Source organism: Petromyzon marinus, chromosome 14 (genome assembly GCF_048934315.1).
Source record: "Petromyzon marinus isolate PM22_M1 ecotype Great Lakes invasive population chromosome 14, UKy_Petmar_22M1.pri1.0, whole genome shotgun sequence".
Lineage (NCBI taxonomy): Eukaryota > Metazoa > Chordata > Hyperoartia > Petromyzontiformes > Petromyzontidae > Petromyzon > Petromyzon marinus.
In genome coordinates this window covers 1,341,235-1,356,444 of record NC_133680.1, presented here as the reverse complement: position 1 = coordinate 1,356,444, position 15,210 = coordinate 1,341,235, and the positions used below count along the sequence as shown (strand labels likewise).

The window sequence follows — 15,210 nt, the reverse complement described above, 5'->3', positions numbered from 1 at the left end:
AGTGTCGGTACTCCCACCTCTTCTGAGACGTACTGACCAGCGTGGAAGAGTAGGCCAAATACCCTCTATAGGGGGCTCTTTCTATTTTGCATTTTACCAAGTCAGGCCCACTCAACTATATCGCTCTTTTCAGAAGCGACCTAGCCACAAATGACAGCTCAACGAAGTGTAAATGTACAGCAGCCAAATACTCTAAACACGCTTCTAAATGTTGAGGGGAAAACCTGAGGACCCAAAGAAATGTCCACTCGAGACCCAAACTCCAAATATACAGCAGCAGCAGCAGGCGTCACTGTCGGGATTGAACCCACGATCTCCTGTATACCAGGCGAGGTCGTTAACATCTCCTAGCCACTCTGGTGCCCTTCGACAGCTTCCTCCAGTGGAGGCCCTTCCACCAGCAGTGAGGCGAGCACAGCAGTTGCAGCGCTGCGCCTTTACCACGTCACGCGTAGTGTGTGTAGCCAGGGCGATATGGGTTGCGAAATAAAACAAACTGTGCGGATTTGATTCCCGGGTGCTTGTGGGTGAACCTCGCCTCTCAGAAGTACAGCGGGTGAACACGAGGTGGTGAGTACTCAAGGGACCAGGTCCCGTTTGAGTGACCCGGGGCACGGGGATGCGAGTAGAGGGCGATTATTGTCCGTGTTTAATCCACATTGAGTCATTTGCGGTGTCATTTTCGAGTTTCGCACATTTCGAATGTGGCCCCACGAGGGCCGACTCTTGCGAACGCCTCGCGTCGTCCGCCTCCTGGTGGACGACGCGAGGCGTTGCATCCAAAGTCAAACGCGTGGCCGGGTGGTGGAGGGCTCAGCTAAGCACGGAGCTTCATGCGTTCCTCGCGCCGAGCGAGCGTTATGCCTGTGCTATAAAGGTCCACTGTCCGAAATGTCGCCGATCATCATGTATATATGTGCTTTTTTTCTTTTCTTTGAACGCCACGATGTTTCGGACGAGTGAAGCCGAGTCGATGTTCATTCATGAATCTGTGGCGCCTTCCCGGCACAGAATCTGGCCATCCAAGGCACCGTTACCATCGAACACACAAAACACAAGAACATTTAATTTTACAAGTAAGCACACAGTCCGTTTGGAAGGAAAAGAAAGCAAATCCCAAGACGAGTGTGAGCGAGTTTAATTATCCATGGCGGTGCAGGAGAGACGCGACCTGGCACACGGGCGGCACGGGAGGGGCCTTGTTCATATTTACTGAGCCACGTGGCCAGCCTCTAGCTGGCGTGATATTTACTGCTACGTTTGATTCCTTATAGTACATGATCGATTTTTCACAACGTATATCTTCACATGATTTAATAAACCTTCGCAAAACTGGAACCCACGCAGGGCGGTGGCTCCGCTGCTGCACGCGGCTGCCTTGTAGTCCAGCACTTGTGGAAACAGCAGCGGGGGTTGGTGGATCACACACAGATGGGCTGTGCAACTCCCTTCCTGTGCACGTCGAGGATGTGCCCATGCCCTGGCTCGTCAGGCAAGGCGGTACACCAAGCGGATTCATCTCCGTCTGTCTCCATCTGTGATTGAGCATCACTCCCCTGGGCCTACTCTAGGCACTCGGCTCTCTTCCCGTGTGGTATCACCACGCATTAACGGAGTTGGCCAAACATCCAAATGTAGGATCACAGAGCTTGGGCGATTGTTCGTAGCACCGATTCTGGCTGCCTTTCCCGCTCGTCTGTAGTTTCCCGCGCCTCTGAGTATAAGGACACCCGAGCGTGGCGTAAACAAGTCTGTAACTTTAACTTTCAGGTGATATAGGTAAGTCCTTGCTTAACGCACGGTGTTCACACAATGCGTCCTTGCTACAATGCGGTTCTTCAATTAGGAAACGCTTTCCCACAACGCCGAACGCGCACCATTATAACGCGGAACGCGCCTTTTCTAACGCGGTTTATGAGTAGTCGACAACGAACTACTTTCTTTAGCTGCGCGGCTGAGCGGTACGATACAACACGCAGAATGATACAGTAATGCGGCGGCAAACCCTCAGGTATTTGTCACGCCATCTCGCTGCGTGTGTGCGTAGTTGTACGTCGTTTCTCGCCGAACGTTATCGCTACATTATTTATGGGGAATCGTGTTTTTTCCCCGCTTGACGCGACACTTTTTAGGAACGCATCTACCGCGCTAAGCGAGGATTTGCCGCGTAACGGCATTCAGGAGAAGCGGCGAGCGCCGACCGAGCCGGCTGCCTCGTCCACGAGCCACACGCGCGCCGCGCCGTTCCGGAACGCGCCGCGCCCCAGCGCCCGCACCACGCGGCCGTGCGCCTCGAGCGCGGGCAGGGACAGCGGCTCCCACAGGTCTCCCGCTTGCCGGGGGTCTCCGCAGGGGTCCCCAGAGGGGTCCTGCGCGGGGATCGACGAGGGTTTCGGCGGCGATTCCTCGGTGTGAGTGCCGACTTTCTTCCGGGGGTCCCGTGCCCCCCAACTTGCGGTCCCCTTGCTTCCGGCGCGGCCCCCCATCACGGGGGTGTTGTTTGTTGTCTCCGAGAGGAATCTGAAAAAGGGGTCCCATTAGTGGCGCCTGGTCTGCGTGCGGCGCGCGGGGGGAATTGCGGTGGAATCCCACCGAGAATATATTTTAATTACGTTTTAAAACTTATCATAAACGACTGTACTGCTATATTATTTTATTAGAAAAAAAAGTTTTGCTGGCTGGCGCGCGGGCGAGCATCCCACGACCTTGAGCCGGGTTCGTGTGTGCCGACGTCATCACGGCCCCCCCTCCACCCCCCATCCACGCAAATGCGTGACGAGTGCGAATAACAATTACATCAACAACAACAACACTTTACAGGCGGTTGTTAATCCCAGCTCACCTGTAGCGAACCCTGGGGCGCTTCCCTTCCCCATGGGTCCCCGCAGGGCCCCCGCCCCCCACCCTTGTGGGGGGATTGAGGCCACGGTCACCGGCGTGCGTTTGACAGATGGCCTCGAGAGAGAGAGAGAGCAGAGAGCAGGCTGAGAGTCACGGGCGGGCAGGGTCACTTCTCCGTGGAGCAAACCGCTCTCCGAGTTCCTCCCGCGTGAAGCCAACCCGAACTCTTTCGTCTCGTCCACACTGTATCCAACCACGACCACGGCAGGTCACAACGACGCACTTGCCTACACACTCACCTACCTATCCACCCACTCACTCACCTATACACCCACCCATTCACCCGCTCACTCACCCGGTCAATCACCCACTCACGCACCACTCTCTCACCCATCCACTCACACACTCACCTACTCACCCACCACTCTCTCTCACCCATCCAGCACACTCACTAACACACACTCATCCACTCGCCACTCAAACCCTTCGACTGCTCCACTCTGGAATTCCCTCTCCCATCGTCCCCCCGCTCCAAGCACTCAGAATAAACAACCTTGCTCAATTCAAGATCCGTGTTACACTCTTATATCTTAGAATTTTCACGGTGCTGTTTGTTGCTGGACGATTGATGCGTTGGGATTGTGATCATGTGCACAGTTTAAAGACCTAAATAACTCTAATCTCTCATAACAGTAATACAGCAGCAGTCTCTTCAAAGAAGCATTGAGACTCGGTGCCGCTTCCAGGATTAATAACTGGCGTTATTACTGCACTATAAATAGACAGACTGGGTCTAAGCACCTGCTGCCTCTGCTGCTCGCCGATCGCCGGGAGGAGGAACCAGGCGGGACTGAACCCCCCGCCGCAGGGGTCCCGGCGGGGGTCTCGGCCCAGGACCCCCGCCCCCCTGCATTGCCTGTCCCAGTTGGCGCCCTGCAGGAGGAGAAGGCGCGAGCGCCGCTGCGCCTCCTGCTGGCGGAGTCTGGAGATCAGCACCGCGGACAGCTCCTCCGACTCCACCACCACCCCACGGGGACACGGAGACACGGGACACACGGAGACACGGGAGAAGTGTCAATGGGAGATACCGTGGAGACGAACCTCCGATAAGCACGGTTGGATACGTACGGCGCGAAAGAAGTTCAACATACAGTGCATGCAGGAGACGCGGAAGGTACACTTGGAGGCACGGGAGAGACGAGGGGACAAAGGAGGCGCAGGGAGACATAGACACTGGAGACACGAGGTACCACGGGACCAGTGTGAGTGGGGATATAATGGGGCGGGGGGGGGGCAGGAGAGACGCGGAGACGAGGGAAACACTGGAGACACGAGGGAGACACTGGAGACACGAGGGAGACACTGGAGAGGCGAGGAGACACGGGGCCAGAAGAAGACATGGGGTGGACAAGGGAGACACGGTCCATCTGACTGACTTTAGAATCAGTAATTTTAGGGCATAATGTAGATCCCAAATCAAGGCCATACCTCTCATCATAGCCTTTCATCGTGAAACGACCCCGGCATAGTAACGTGGAAGCTACACCACTCAATCAGGGTCTCCAATCCAGGGGAAGCACCGCTCGGCACTCGCTTGGTCAGAAACAAAACGTTGACTTCGCTTCACTAGAAAACAAAACTGAGCTCAATAAACCTCTCCCTGTGACTTACAAAACGAAGCACGTGCCTGCCCGTGACATTGACCCCGAGTCTGACCTTGACCCCCATCACGAGGGACTCCTTCTCACCAGGTGCACAGGGGCTGTGTGGAGCTGGAGTTGCTCGAAGCGGAGTCGGGAGCGGTCGCACATCGCCTGCCACGCGCGCTCGGCTCGCGCGCCGCGCTCTACAGACACAACACGGATACCACGCGCAACGTGTAGGTGCCACACGTGATACGTGCAGGTACTAGGGAGTCGCGTGGAGGTACTCGGGAGTCACGTGGAGGTACTAGGGAGTCACGTGGAGATACTAGAGAGTCACGTGGAGGTACTAGGGAGTCACGTGGAGATACTAGAGAGTCACGTGGAGGTACTAGGGAGTCACGTGGAGGTACTAGGGAGTCACGTGGAGATACTAGGGAGTTACGTGGAGGTATTCGGAGTCACGTGGAGGTACTAGGGCGTCACGTGGAAGTACTAGGGCGTCACGTGGAAGTACTAGGAGTCACGTGGAGGTACTAGGGAGTCACGTGGAGTTGCGGCTGAGCAGGCTGTAATTTCTCATTGAGTATTTCCCTTGACGCTGGTAACGAGATTGAAGTAGGTGGCACGTGAGTGGTCGCCCCACCACCATAGGGGGAGGTTTACTGGATGTGGTGTGCCGAGGTGGGGAATTTGTTTTTGTTCTGGCCCAGACCCGGCTAAGATGAAGCCCTGGGGTTGACAGAGAGAGGGCACTCCCTCTCAAACTATAAACTAAAACTTTTAAACATTTTATTTTTTTATTTTACCGGGTACGGCCCACTGAGCTATGCAGCTCTTTTCAGAGCGACCTGGCCACAAATGACAGCTCAACGAAGCGCGTGTTTCTAAATGTGGAGGGAAAAAACCGCAAGACCCGGAGAGAAATCCACACAACCACGGGAAGAACACGCAAACTCCAAATATACGGCAGACATCAGCGTCGGGATCGAGCCCACGACCTCCTGTACACCGGGAGAGGTCGTTAACATCTCCTAGCCACCGCGGCGCCCCACACGCACCTGGGACCTTCCGGGTCCCCTCGGCGGGGGTCCCTTTGGGAGTTCGCTGCTCGCTCGACTTCAATCGTGGGAACAGGAAAGTGTCCGCCTCGGCCTGGCCCAGCAGCCTGGGGGGCGGAGGGGTGGTGAGCAGCGGGGGGGGTGGGGTGGTGAGGAGCGGGGGGTGGGTGTGGTGAGGAGCGGGGGGGGGGTGGTGAGGAGCGGTGGGCGGGGTGGTGAGGAGCGGGGGTGGGGGTGGTGAGGAGCGGGGGGTGGGTGTGGTGAGGAGCGGGGGGTGGGGGTGGTGAGGAGCGGGGGTGGGGGTGGTGAGGAGCGGGGGGGGGAACACAGCGAGACGTCATCGCCGTCCTCCGTCTCCCAGCATCAGCTATTGTTGAGCCGTGCCCGCAAGGGGAGCGCACAGGTCGCCTTCCCGACTCGCTACACCTCCGTCAACGCGCACTGTCCCGGCGCGTGGGGAAGTACGGTCAAGCACCTCCCCCCCCCCCATGACCGACTCAGCGTGGGGAAAGGCCCTCATCCAGCAGTGGATTGATAAATAAGGGCTGTGGATTATTACTTTTGGTATCTTTCATATCTGCTGCTAGGCATGGCGGTCGGTCATCCGACGAATCCCCAGGCGCAACGCCGCTTAGCTTGCGAAATCCGACGAGCTCATGGGCGTTCCGGGTGTTGTAAATTGGGGTCACGGCTGAGGTCAGAGTTATTCGCTTGCGTCTATTTCTAATAGCCGCTTGGTGTGTCGTTAAGTTCCACATTAGAGACCACGCTTAGAGGTCATGGTTATAGGTCAAGGTCACGGTTAGAGGTCACGCATTCCTTCGCACAGCTCGGAAGTCAGGGAGCCGTTCTCAGGCAGAGGAAACAATCGCGGCTGTTGAGTCAACAGCGACTAGGGAAACCCGATAGAAATCCGCGGTAGTTCCCCGGGATCAGAGGTCGCGTCGACCCGTCCCCTCCCTCCATAGAAGAGGACGGTTGGAGACAAATCGCGTCTCACTCATGAGCCCAATCCACCAGGGTAGGGACCGCCTGTAGATTCCGCTTAGAGCGGTCACCTGTACGAGTCGTTCATAGCAAGCGCTGGTAGGAATTGCTTGCACCCTGTTTCGAACCTGCATCAGAATGTTCACCTGCGCACAGGTGAGTTAAGGAATCTCAATACCACCTGCACCCAGGTGAGTTCAGAACCCCACTTTCACCTGTACGCAGGTGATACCAGAACCCCAAGTCTCACCTGTATACAGGTAATATCAGAACCCCCAGTCTCACCTGTACGGAGGTGAAAAACCCCCAAATCTCACCTCTACGCAGGTAAATCGAGACCCCCCAGTCTCACCTGTACGCAGGTGAATTCAGGAGCTCCGCCGACGTTACCTGCGTGCGGCTCCTGTGCTCACCTGTACAGCTGCTGCACGTACAGGGGGGGGTCCTCCGCGCCCCCCGCCGCGTCACATCCGCGCTCCCCCCCAAGGTCCACCCCCGGGGCGACCCCCAATTCTCGCGGGTCTCCCCGTGGGCTGCTGCTGCTGCTGCTGTTGTTGCTGCTACTGCTGCTGTTGTTGCCACAGCTGTCCCGCCGTGGGCCGCTGTTTTCCATATCGGCCGCGGGTGGAAGTCGCGGCGACTTTGAATGAACGAGGCGGAGGAGGTGGACGAGGTGGACGAGGTGATATCCGACCTTTTTGTTTTATCTGAGTCACTCGGTGAGACCCGCGGGTGAGCGGCGGAGAGTGATGGACTCTCTCTCTCTACAGGCTCGACAACACAGGTGCGCGAGTGTGTCAGTGAGCAGTGTGTCAGTAAGTGTGTCAGTGCAAGTCAGTGAGCAGTGTGTCAGTGAGCAGTGTGTCAGTGAGCAGTGTGTCAGTAAGTGTGTCAGTGAGCAGTGTGTCAGTGAGCAGTGTGTCAGTAAGTGTCAGTGCAAGTCAGTGAGCAGTGTGTCAGTGAGCAGTGTGTCAGTGAGCAGTGTGTCAGTGCAAGTCAGTGAGTGTGTGAATGAGCAGTGTGTCAGTGAGCAGTGTGTCAGTGAATGTGTCAGTGCAAGTCAGTGAGTGTGCAGTCAGCTAGATTGTGTTGCTCTGTGTTTGAGTGTGCCCGCAACAGTCTGGTAAAGGCTATATGGGGGGTCTTTGCCTTTATGTGTGTGTATGCGTGTCTATGTGTGTGTGTATGCGTGTCTATGTGTGTGTGTATGCGTGTCTATGTGTGTATGCGTGTCTATGTGTGTATGTCTGCCTCGGTTTTGCTATGTCTGTTTATCGATGTGGATGTGTGTATCTATGTCTCTGTCTGTCTATGTTTGCCAATCAGCTCCATCAACCCAAGGCACCTGGGTCTGTGTCGTGACCAGCAGCGAGCCTTCCACACTTGACGTGAGTGCCTCAAAGTGCACCTAGCCTGGCACAAGCGCTGTGGAGACGTCAACCAACTCAGTGGCGAATGACGGATGCTGTTGTTGGTCCCTATATGTATCTCTGTGTATAGGTCTCTGTGCGTCTCTTTGTCTATGTGCATCTATGCGTGTATATGTGTCTCTCTATGTGTCTATGAGTATCAGTGTGTCTGTCTCTGAATGTCTCTATGCGTCTAAGAATCTCTGTGCGTTTCTATGGCTCAGTGCCTCTACGGGTGTCTATGTGTCTCTGTGCGTCTCTACGTGTATCTGTGTGTCTCTATGCGTGGCTATGAGTCTCTGTTTGTCTCTGTGCGTCTCTACGTGTCTCTGTGTGTCTCTATGCGTGGCTATGAGTCTCTGTGTGTCTCTGTGCGTCTCTACATGTCTCTGTGTGTCTCTATGTGTGGCTATGAGTCTCTGTGTGTCTCAGTGCGTCTCTACGTGTCTCTGTGTGTCTCTATGTGTGGCTATGAGTCTCTGTGTCTCTGTGCGTCTCTACGTATCTCTGTGTGTCTCTATGTGTGGCTATGAGTCTCTGTGTCTCTATGCGTCTCTACGTGTCTCTGTGTCTCTATGTGTGGCTATGAGTCTCTGTGTGTCTCTATGCGTGCCTCTCCCTGCCAATGTGTTGACGCGGTGACGCAATGGGACAAACAGAGACCCAACGTCAACATCAGGCGCAGCCGAGGGGCGGCCCGGTCTCTATAGCAACGGGGAGAGGGGAGAAAGAGGGGGCAGAGGGAGAGGTGAGGGGGGAGAGAGTGGAGGCAGGAGAGAGGAAGGGAGAGGGCAGAGAGGGGATCGAGAGGAGAGAAGATGGGGGAGTGAGAGGATGGGGGCGAGAGGATGGGGGACAGAAGGATGAAGAGAGTGGGGAGAACAGAGGGGAGAGGGAGGGGGGAGAGAGTGAGGAAAGGAGAGCGAAGAAAGGGAGTGTGCAGTGCAAGGGTGGGGAACTTTTTATTTTATTTACCGAGGGCTGAATTGGACTTTGAAAACCCTTTGAGGGGCCCACTACACATCCGCCGACGCACCCAGTGGAGGCGCAGCGCTGCTGCCAGGCACAGAGTATTCCAACCCTCCAGTACCCGATTAGTGCGGCTCAGACGCCTGCGATCGTTTTTTTTCCACCATCGCTCGCGGTACTGCCCCCCCCCCACGCGGCCGCCGACAACAGCGACGATGCACCGGCGGGGTCATCGCTCATCCGGAGCAAGCGAGCGATGTCCAGGCTGTAAGCCTGCTTAGCCTGCGATATCTGACGGTGGTGCGGCATCCCCGGGTGACTTGACGAGACCTCGGAAAATCACCCTGCGGGGTGGGGGGGGGTGGGGAGGGGGTGTCGCTGGGGAAGTCAAGGCTGGCACTGCTTCAAGGTGATGAACATAAATAGCCATCGCGGGGGACACGTGGGGAGGGTTGTGAAGATGTAAGCGCAGCCCTGCAAGTGCCGGATCACGCCGCTGCCAGTAGAAGGGATAACGCTTACAGGGAGCTCTGGAGCGTCCGAGAGCACTCCTCTCTCTCGAGGGGAGTGTGTTTCGGCCTACTCTTCCACGCTGGTCACACGTAGTGGAAGACATGGGAGTGCCCACATTTTAGCCCACCCACCGCGTTCAACCTTCCCATCGACTCACTGTGGCTGTAACCCATGGATCTCTACTGCTGGGTGGATAGAGGCGATGGGGTCAGATTAAGGACACTAACTCCCATTGTTTCAACTGCCGCTCCGGGAGATAGAACAGGCAAGTGCAGCGGCATCGATGCCATGCGCGCGTTTACGTGACCCCTGCAGCCGCTAGAGGCCGCTACATTTTCCAAAGAGAAACTTAAAAAAGAGAATCGAATCTTACAGTCGAATCTCAGCGGAGTGGCGAATTATTCCTGCGTACTCTCCTAGCAATGGACAACAGAAACAACACAAACACGGCTTAAAATAGCCACGCGCCACACGCGTAATTAACACCGCCTGCCTTTAATAAAGCATTCTCAATCCACTGCTGGGTTAACACCGCCGCCCCCATCCCGCCGTGTCGGTCATAGTAGATCTGTGACCATACTTCACCACGCTGGTCATTGCTAGTTACTGAAGGAGGGGGGACGGGTCCGGACCAGTATTTATGCCTTAATTGCAATACATATCTTAATCATAATCCTCACTCAAATTAAATATTTCAACGATAATTTGCAATATACTCTGCATTATTTTTGCTCTTCATTATGCATGTATTTTCAATTCAACATTTCTGGCGACCTGTTGTGTACGTTGTTACATTTGCCAGAGAACCGATGCTTGTGTTGATGAAACCTGATTCAAGAGCTTCTTAGCTCACAGGGGACTTCAGAATAAACTGAACCGAACCGAACTGAACTGAACCAAACTGAACCAAACTGGTTCAGATATCACTCGCATGATTTCAACCGTAGCCAGAGATCGAACTCAGTCGAGTGGATTCACCATGAACGCCACGGCAGCGGTGAGCTATAGAAGAGATGGAGCTGATGTGGTACAGGAGGATGTGGAGCTGAGTGGACTTGCCGATGACTGATACCAGCGGTGTCAAGATCGGCCTCTGTGGAGGAGGTTCGTGAAGGACGCTACTGGGTAGTTGGAGGCAGTCGCCCTCCAACAACAGCGGAGGGCAGAGCAGCGATGCTCACAACAACGAGCGGAGCGTCGGGTGGTTAAAACGCAGCAAGTTGGCACAGTAGGGAGCACAGGTGGTGCATCTGCCAGTCATCTCAGTCGACCCATAGCACCTAGGGCTGTCTCGTGACGTCTTGCCAGCGAGACTTCGACACTTCACGTGGCTTCAAGGTGCACCTAGCCTGGCACAGGCGCCGTGGTGATTTAAGCGCCATTTCGCGGCGAATGGCGTTGGTTGTTGTAACGGTGACGCGGTGGTTAGCGCAATGCACTCCGAACCCGGCCACCGGAGTTCGATTCCCGCTCACGACCAACGTCAGTGACGAATATTTGAAACGGTGCTGGGCTTCGCCTAGGCCGACGCAACCTTAAGCGGGTACCTGGTGCGGTGTGTAAACATCAGCGGGAAACAAATGTGGCTGGGCGTGGTGTTGGCCACACCACCTCCGGCCGACCGGCCTTCATACAGGTGCCCGCTAACAGCACTTGCCCCAACAGTCTGTTAAGGCTATACGGGGGATATTTGCCTTTGTATGTGCGGCTTCACACAACGTGCACAACAGGCACTCAGGCCGCGTGCAGCGTCCTGCACAGACCACGAGCAGTTGCTGAAGAAGTGCACAGCAGTCCTCCTGTGTTGGGTCACCGTCACAATGAACTTGAGCAAATGTCACCGACAGAGGCAGACGAACTCTAGACCGGCTTTGTCCTCATCGGGACTCATCAGTAACGTACTGTGACCAATGATGCCTGCTGCAAGGTTCTCATCATAACGCGACAGAAACACACAACACTTAGATGTACAACAATATATTTATTTAGTATTATCTTGCACCATGACTAACACACCTCTTACAGCCTTGACAGACTGTTGGGGCGAGTGCTGTTAGCGAGTAACCGAAGGCCGGCACTGTGCGCACGAGGAGTTGGGTGGGGGCAGCACCACGCCCGGCCGCCTCTGCGACTCCCCAGTGGCGATGTTTATACACCAGGTACTCATTTCGAACCGAGTCGATCTAGGGGATGGCCGGGTCCAGTTTAAATAATCATCTGCGTTGATGTTGACCGTGATCGAGAGTCGACCTCGGGTCGCCGGCTTCGCAGCGCGCTAACCGCTGCGCCACCGCTCCCCGCGGCTCGCCTCTATACCCCCCCCCATCTCCTTGCACCTCGTGCGACCGCTGTAGCAGCTGACGATGGCGACGTGGGTGACGATTCCCGCCCGCATAACCGATTTCTAATGGTGCTAGAGACCACATCCACATCTAAACACCAAGGGAAATCGGTCACGCGAGTCGGGCACAGCCCACGGGACCCCCCCCCCCGCCCCCCCCCGCCAGCCTCTGCCGCACCCCAACTCACCACCCCGAGTCACTCGACAAATGAGACTCCCTGGCCTCTTGAATTCTCAGCTGGTCAAACAAAATCAACTTGAAACTTAACCCCCCGACTGACGACACTCAAATAACAATCAACACATTCGACACAAGAACATGTATAATAGACGTTTCGGGCAATGGCCCTTAACAGCGAAGGGATGGACCACCGCACAGAGACTCGCAGAGAGAACCACAGAGATGTGCCCCAACAGTCTCCCTCCCTCTGGCCTTATTCAGAGAGAAAAGAGAGTCACCCACAGTGATACTCACAGAGCCCCATAGACCGACACAAAGACACACACAGATTCACACAGAGACCCAGAGATCTGCCCTGAAAGTCTCCCAACATCTGACTTAGGTCTTCTCTTCCCCTTCCCTGGTCAGCGGATTCGTGGAGACCGCTCTCTAGGCCCTCCACCCTGCACTCGGGGTATCCGATAAAACCGGATTACAAGTCGGCAGCTTCGCCGATTAAACCGGTTTTGCCAGCCAGTGTGGGATCGGGTCCCGAGTGAACGAGTCGGGTGTCGGAGTCTTGCTCGGAGGGTTCTTCTCTGGCGAATTACTCGGTCTCCTACAGCTGCTGCCTATCGGAACGGGGCTCGCGAATTAACGGTCCGGACAGAATGTGTCATCGGATGTCTCTCATACCACGTGGTCTGGCGGCAGCAGCAGCGGCAGTAGGTAACAAGTGTGACGTGAGCAGGTAAATTGTGTTGTCGGTCAATATTGTCCAGGTGTAATGTGTTGTAGGCGTATGGTATTGTGTACAAGTTTACAAGTGTATGGAATTGTGTACAGGTCTATGCCACTATGTACAGGTGTATAGTATCCTGTATACGTTTATAGTTTACAGGTATATGGTACTGTGTATAGTTGTATGGCATTGCGTACAGGTGTATGACATGGTGTACAGGTGTATGGCATTGCGTGCAGGTGTATGGCACTCTACAGGTGTGCACCGTGCACAGGTGTGGGCGCACGTGCTCTGCCCACCAACACTGATTTCAAATGGTGCTAGAATCGCACTTTCACATCAAGCCACCACGTGAAACCAGCCTGGTAGGAGGCTCCTCTCCCGCCACGCCCAAGCGTCCTCCTCCATCGCCTGCCTCTTGTCAGCCAGGGCATGAGGAAGGGTCGAAGGCGGAAACGTCGACTGCTTCTTTAGCCATAGAGTTGCTGCTACTTGGAGTGTGTGTCCGTGTTGTGCATTTCGAAGCATTCTCCTTCACTCGTGTCGATCCTCCTCTCTCCTCATTTCTCCTCCTGGTTCTCTCCTGTCCCCACCTACTCACACACAAAACAAAAGACAAAGATCCCCCGTGTAGCCTTAACAGACTGTTGGAGCAAAGCGCTGTAAGCGAGTAACACCTATGAAGGCTGGCACGGCACACGAGGGGGTGGGTGGCCAGCACCACACTGCCACCTTTGTCTCCACAGGGCTGATGTTTACACATCGAACAAGATACACACACACATCACACACACACACAGTCATGGACAGACCCCGATAAGTAAACTCATCACTGCCCACCAGCCACACCTAACCCGAAGTCTAACTGTCGCTGTAACCTCTTAAGTTCAAGCCTCTCCTAAGCCCTTAATCTCAATCAGGTCCCAACCCTGCGCTAACCCCCTCAGCCTCCCATCCTACTGGACTTAAACCTCTTCCGAACCATAGTTTCAACTATAAACCTGTTCTTAACCCCTTTTCCTAGTCCTAACTCCATGAGTAGACATTGTGTGTACATTGTGTACATTGTGTGTACACACTGTGTGTAAACAACGTGTGTGTACACACATTGTGTATACTATACGTTTGCACACACATTGTGTACAAGTAGACTGTGTGTACAAGTAGACATTGTGTGTACACACATTGTGTAAACAACGTGCGTACACACATTGCGTACACTATACACAGTGTGTGTGTACACACACACACCGTGTAACAACGTGAGTGTGTGTGTGTACACATTGTGCACAGGCGGAGTATTGAAAAGTTCCCCTGCGCGTCGCCCCCGCCCCCCCATGGCTGTGGTCACGGATTGGTTCCCCCCCTCCCCCACTGGCTCAGGTCCCCCTGGCCCCCCACTCGTCCTGCGGAGGGACGAGTGGGGGGGTTGAGTCACGTGGCGATGCGAGCCCCGTGAGTCATCGCCATCTCACGACACTCAACTCCACGCCAGATGACACAGAGACCAAGCCCCCACCCCCCCGGTCAGACATTCGCCACCGATGTTAACCGTCAGCGGGAATCGAACTGGGCTTTGCCGGGCTCGTATGGCAGTGCGTTAATCACAGTGCTTCCACTCCCTCCACACAAAGACGAAGGCCCCACCACCGCACAACCTTAACAGCCTTGTAACCACTACGCCACCCCCTCCCACAACGCACACGCGATAAGACACACTCTCACATGCCCTCACACTTACACACTCACTCTCACATGCGCTCACACTTACACACTCACTCTCACACCAATCTCACACACTCTCACACGCTCTTACACACTCACTCTCACACACTCTCTCACTCTCACATGCTCTCACACTTGCACACTCACTCTCACCCACTTACACACTCACTCTCACACACTCACTCTCACACACTCACTCTCACACACGCACTCACACACTCTCACACACTCTCACACACACTCACTCTCACACACTCTCACTCTCACACCACTCTCACACACTCTCACACACTCTCGCTCTCACACGCTCTCACTCTCACACGCTCTCACTCTCACACGCTCTCACTCTCACACGCTCTCACTCTCACACGCTCCCACACACTCTCACACGCTCTCCCACACTCTCACACACTCTCACACTCACTCATGAATGAGACGCGTGCAACGCGGGTGGCTGTTTCCTTCCCTGCATGCGCGCGTGCGTGGCGAGCAAGAACGCTGTTTGTTATTGCGCGATGACTCAGCAGTAGTATGATGATGATATTTGTTCATTCAGACTCGCGTCCGCGCGGGATGGATGAATCATCGACACATCCAGCATTGATGACGCCATCAGCAACGTTGCCTTGAGCGGCGCGCATGTGGCCAGAGGGAGCCGCGACACCAGGGGGAGTGGTGGCGCAGTGGTTAGCGCGCTGTGCCACGAACCCGGCAAGCGGAGTTTCTATTCCCGCTCACGATCCAGCAGTGGAGCGACAGTGGTTGATGATGAAGTAAGTGAATGCCCCCCCCTTCACCCCCCCACTCTCCACCACGGCT

At 55.2% G+C, this 15,210-nt stretch overlaps 1 protein-coding gene across 2 annotated transcripts in view; it reads right to left on the bottom strand.

The window, feature by feature from the left end:
* Nucleotides 1-1,121: 1,121 nt before the first annotated feature.
* The window catches only part of LOC116942486 (uncharacterized), a 43,271-nt gene continuing 29,182 nt past the window's right edge, over nt 1,122-15,210 (bottom strand). For both annotated transcript variants that reach the window (XM_076066982.1, XM_032954484.2), the window contains 6 exons: nt 6,946-13,259; nt 5,546-5,652; nt 4,590-4,687; nt 3,643-3,855; nt 2,843-2,955; nt 1,122-2,520 (listed from right to left, as the gene is read on the bottom strand). In XM_076066982.1, coding sequence (XP_075923097.1) covers nt 2,178-2,520; nt 2,843-2,955; nt 3,643-3,855; nt 4,590-4,687; nt 5,546-5,652; nt 6,946-7,145 — 1,074 coding nt within the window. In that variant the 5' untranslated portion in view covers nt 7,146-13,259 and the 3' untranslated portion in view covers nt 1,122-2,177. The remainder of the gene's footprint in view (nt 2,521-2,842; nt 2,956-3,642; nt 3,856-4,589; nt 4,688-5,545; nt 5,653-6,945; nt 13,260-15,210) is intronic.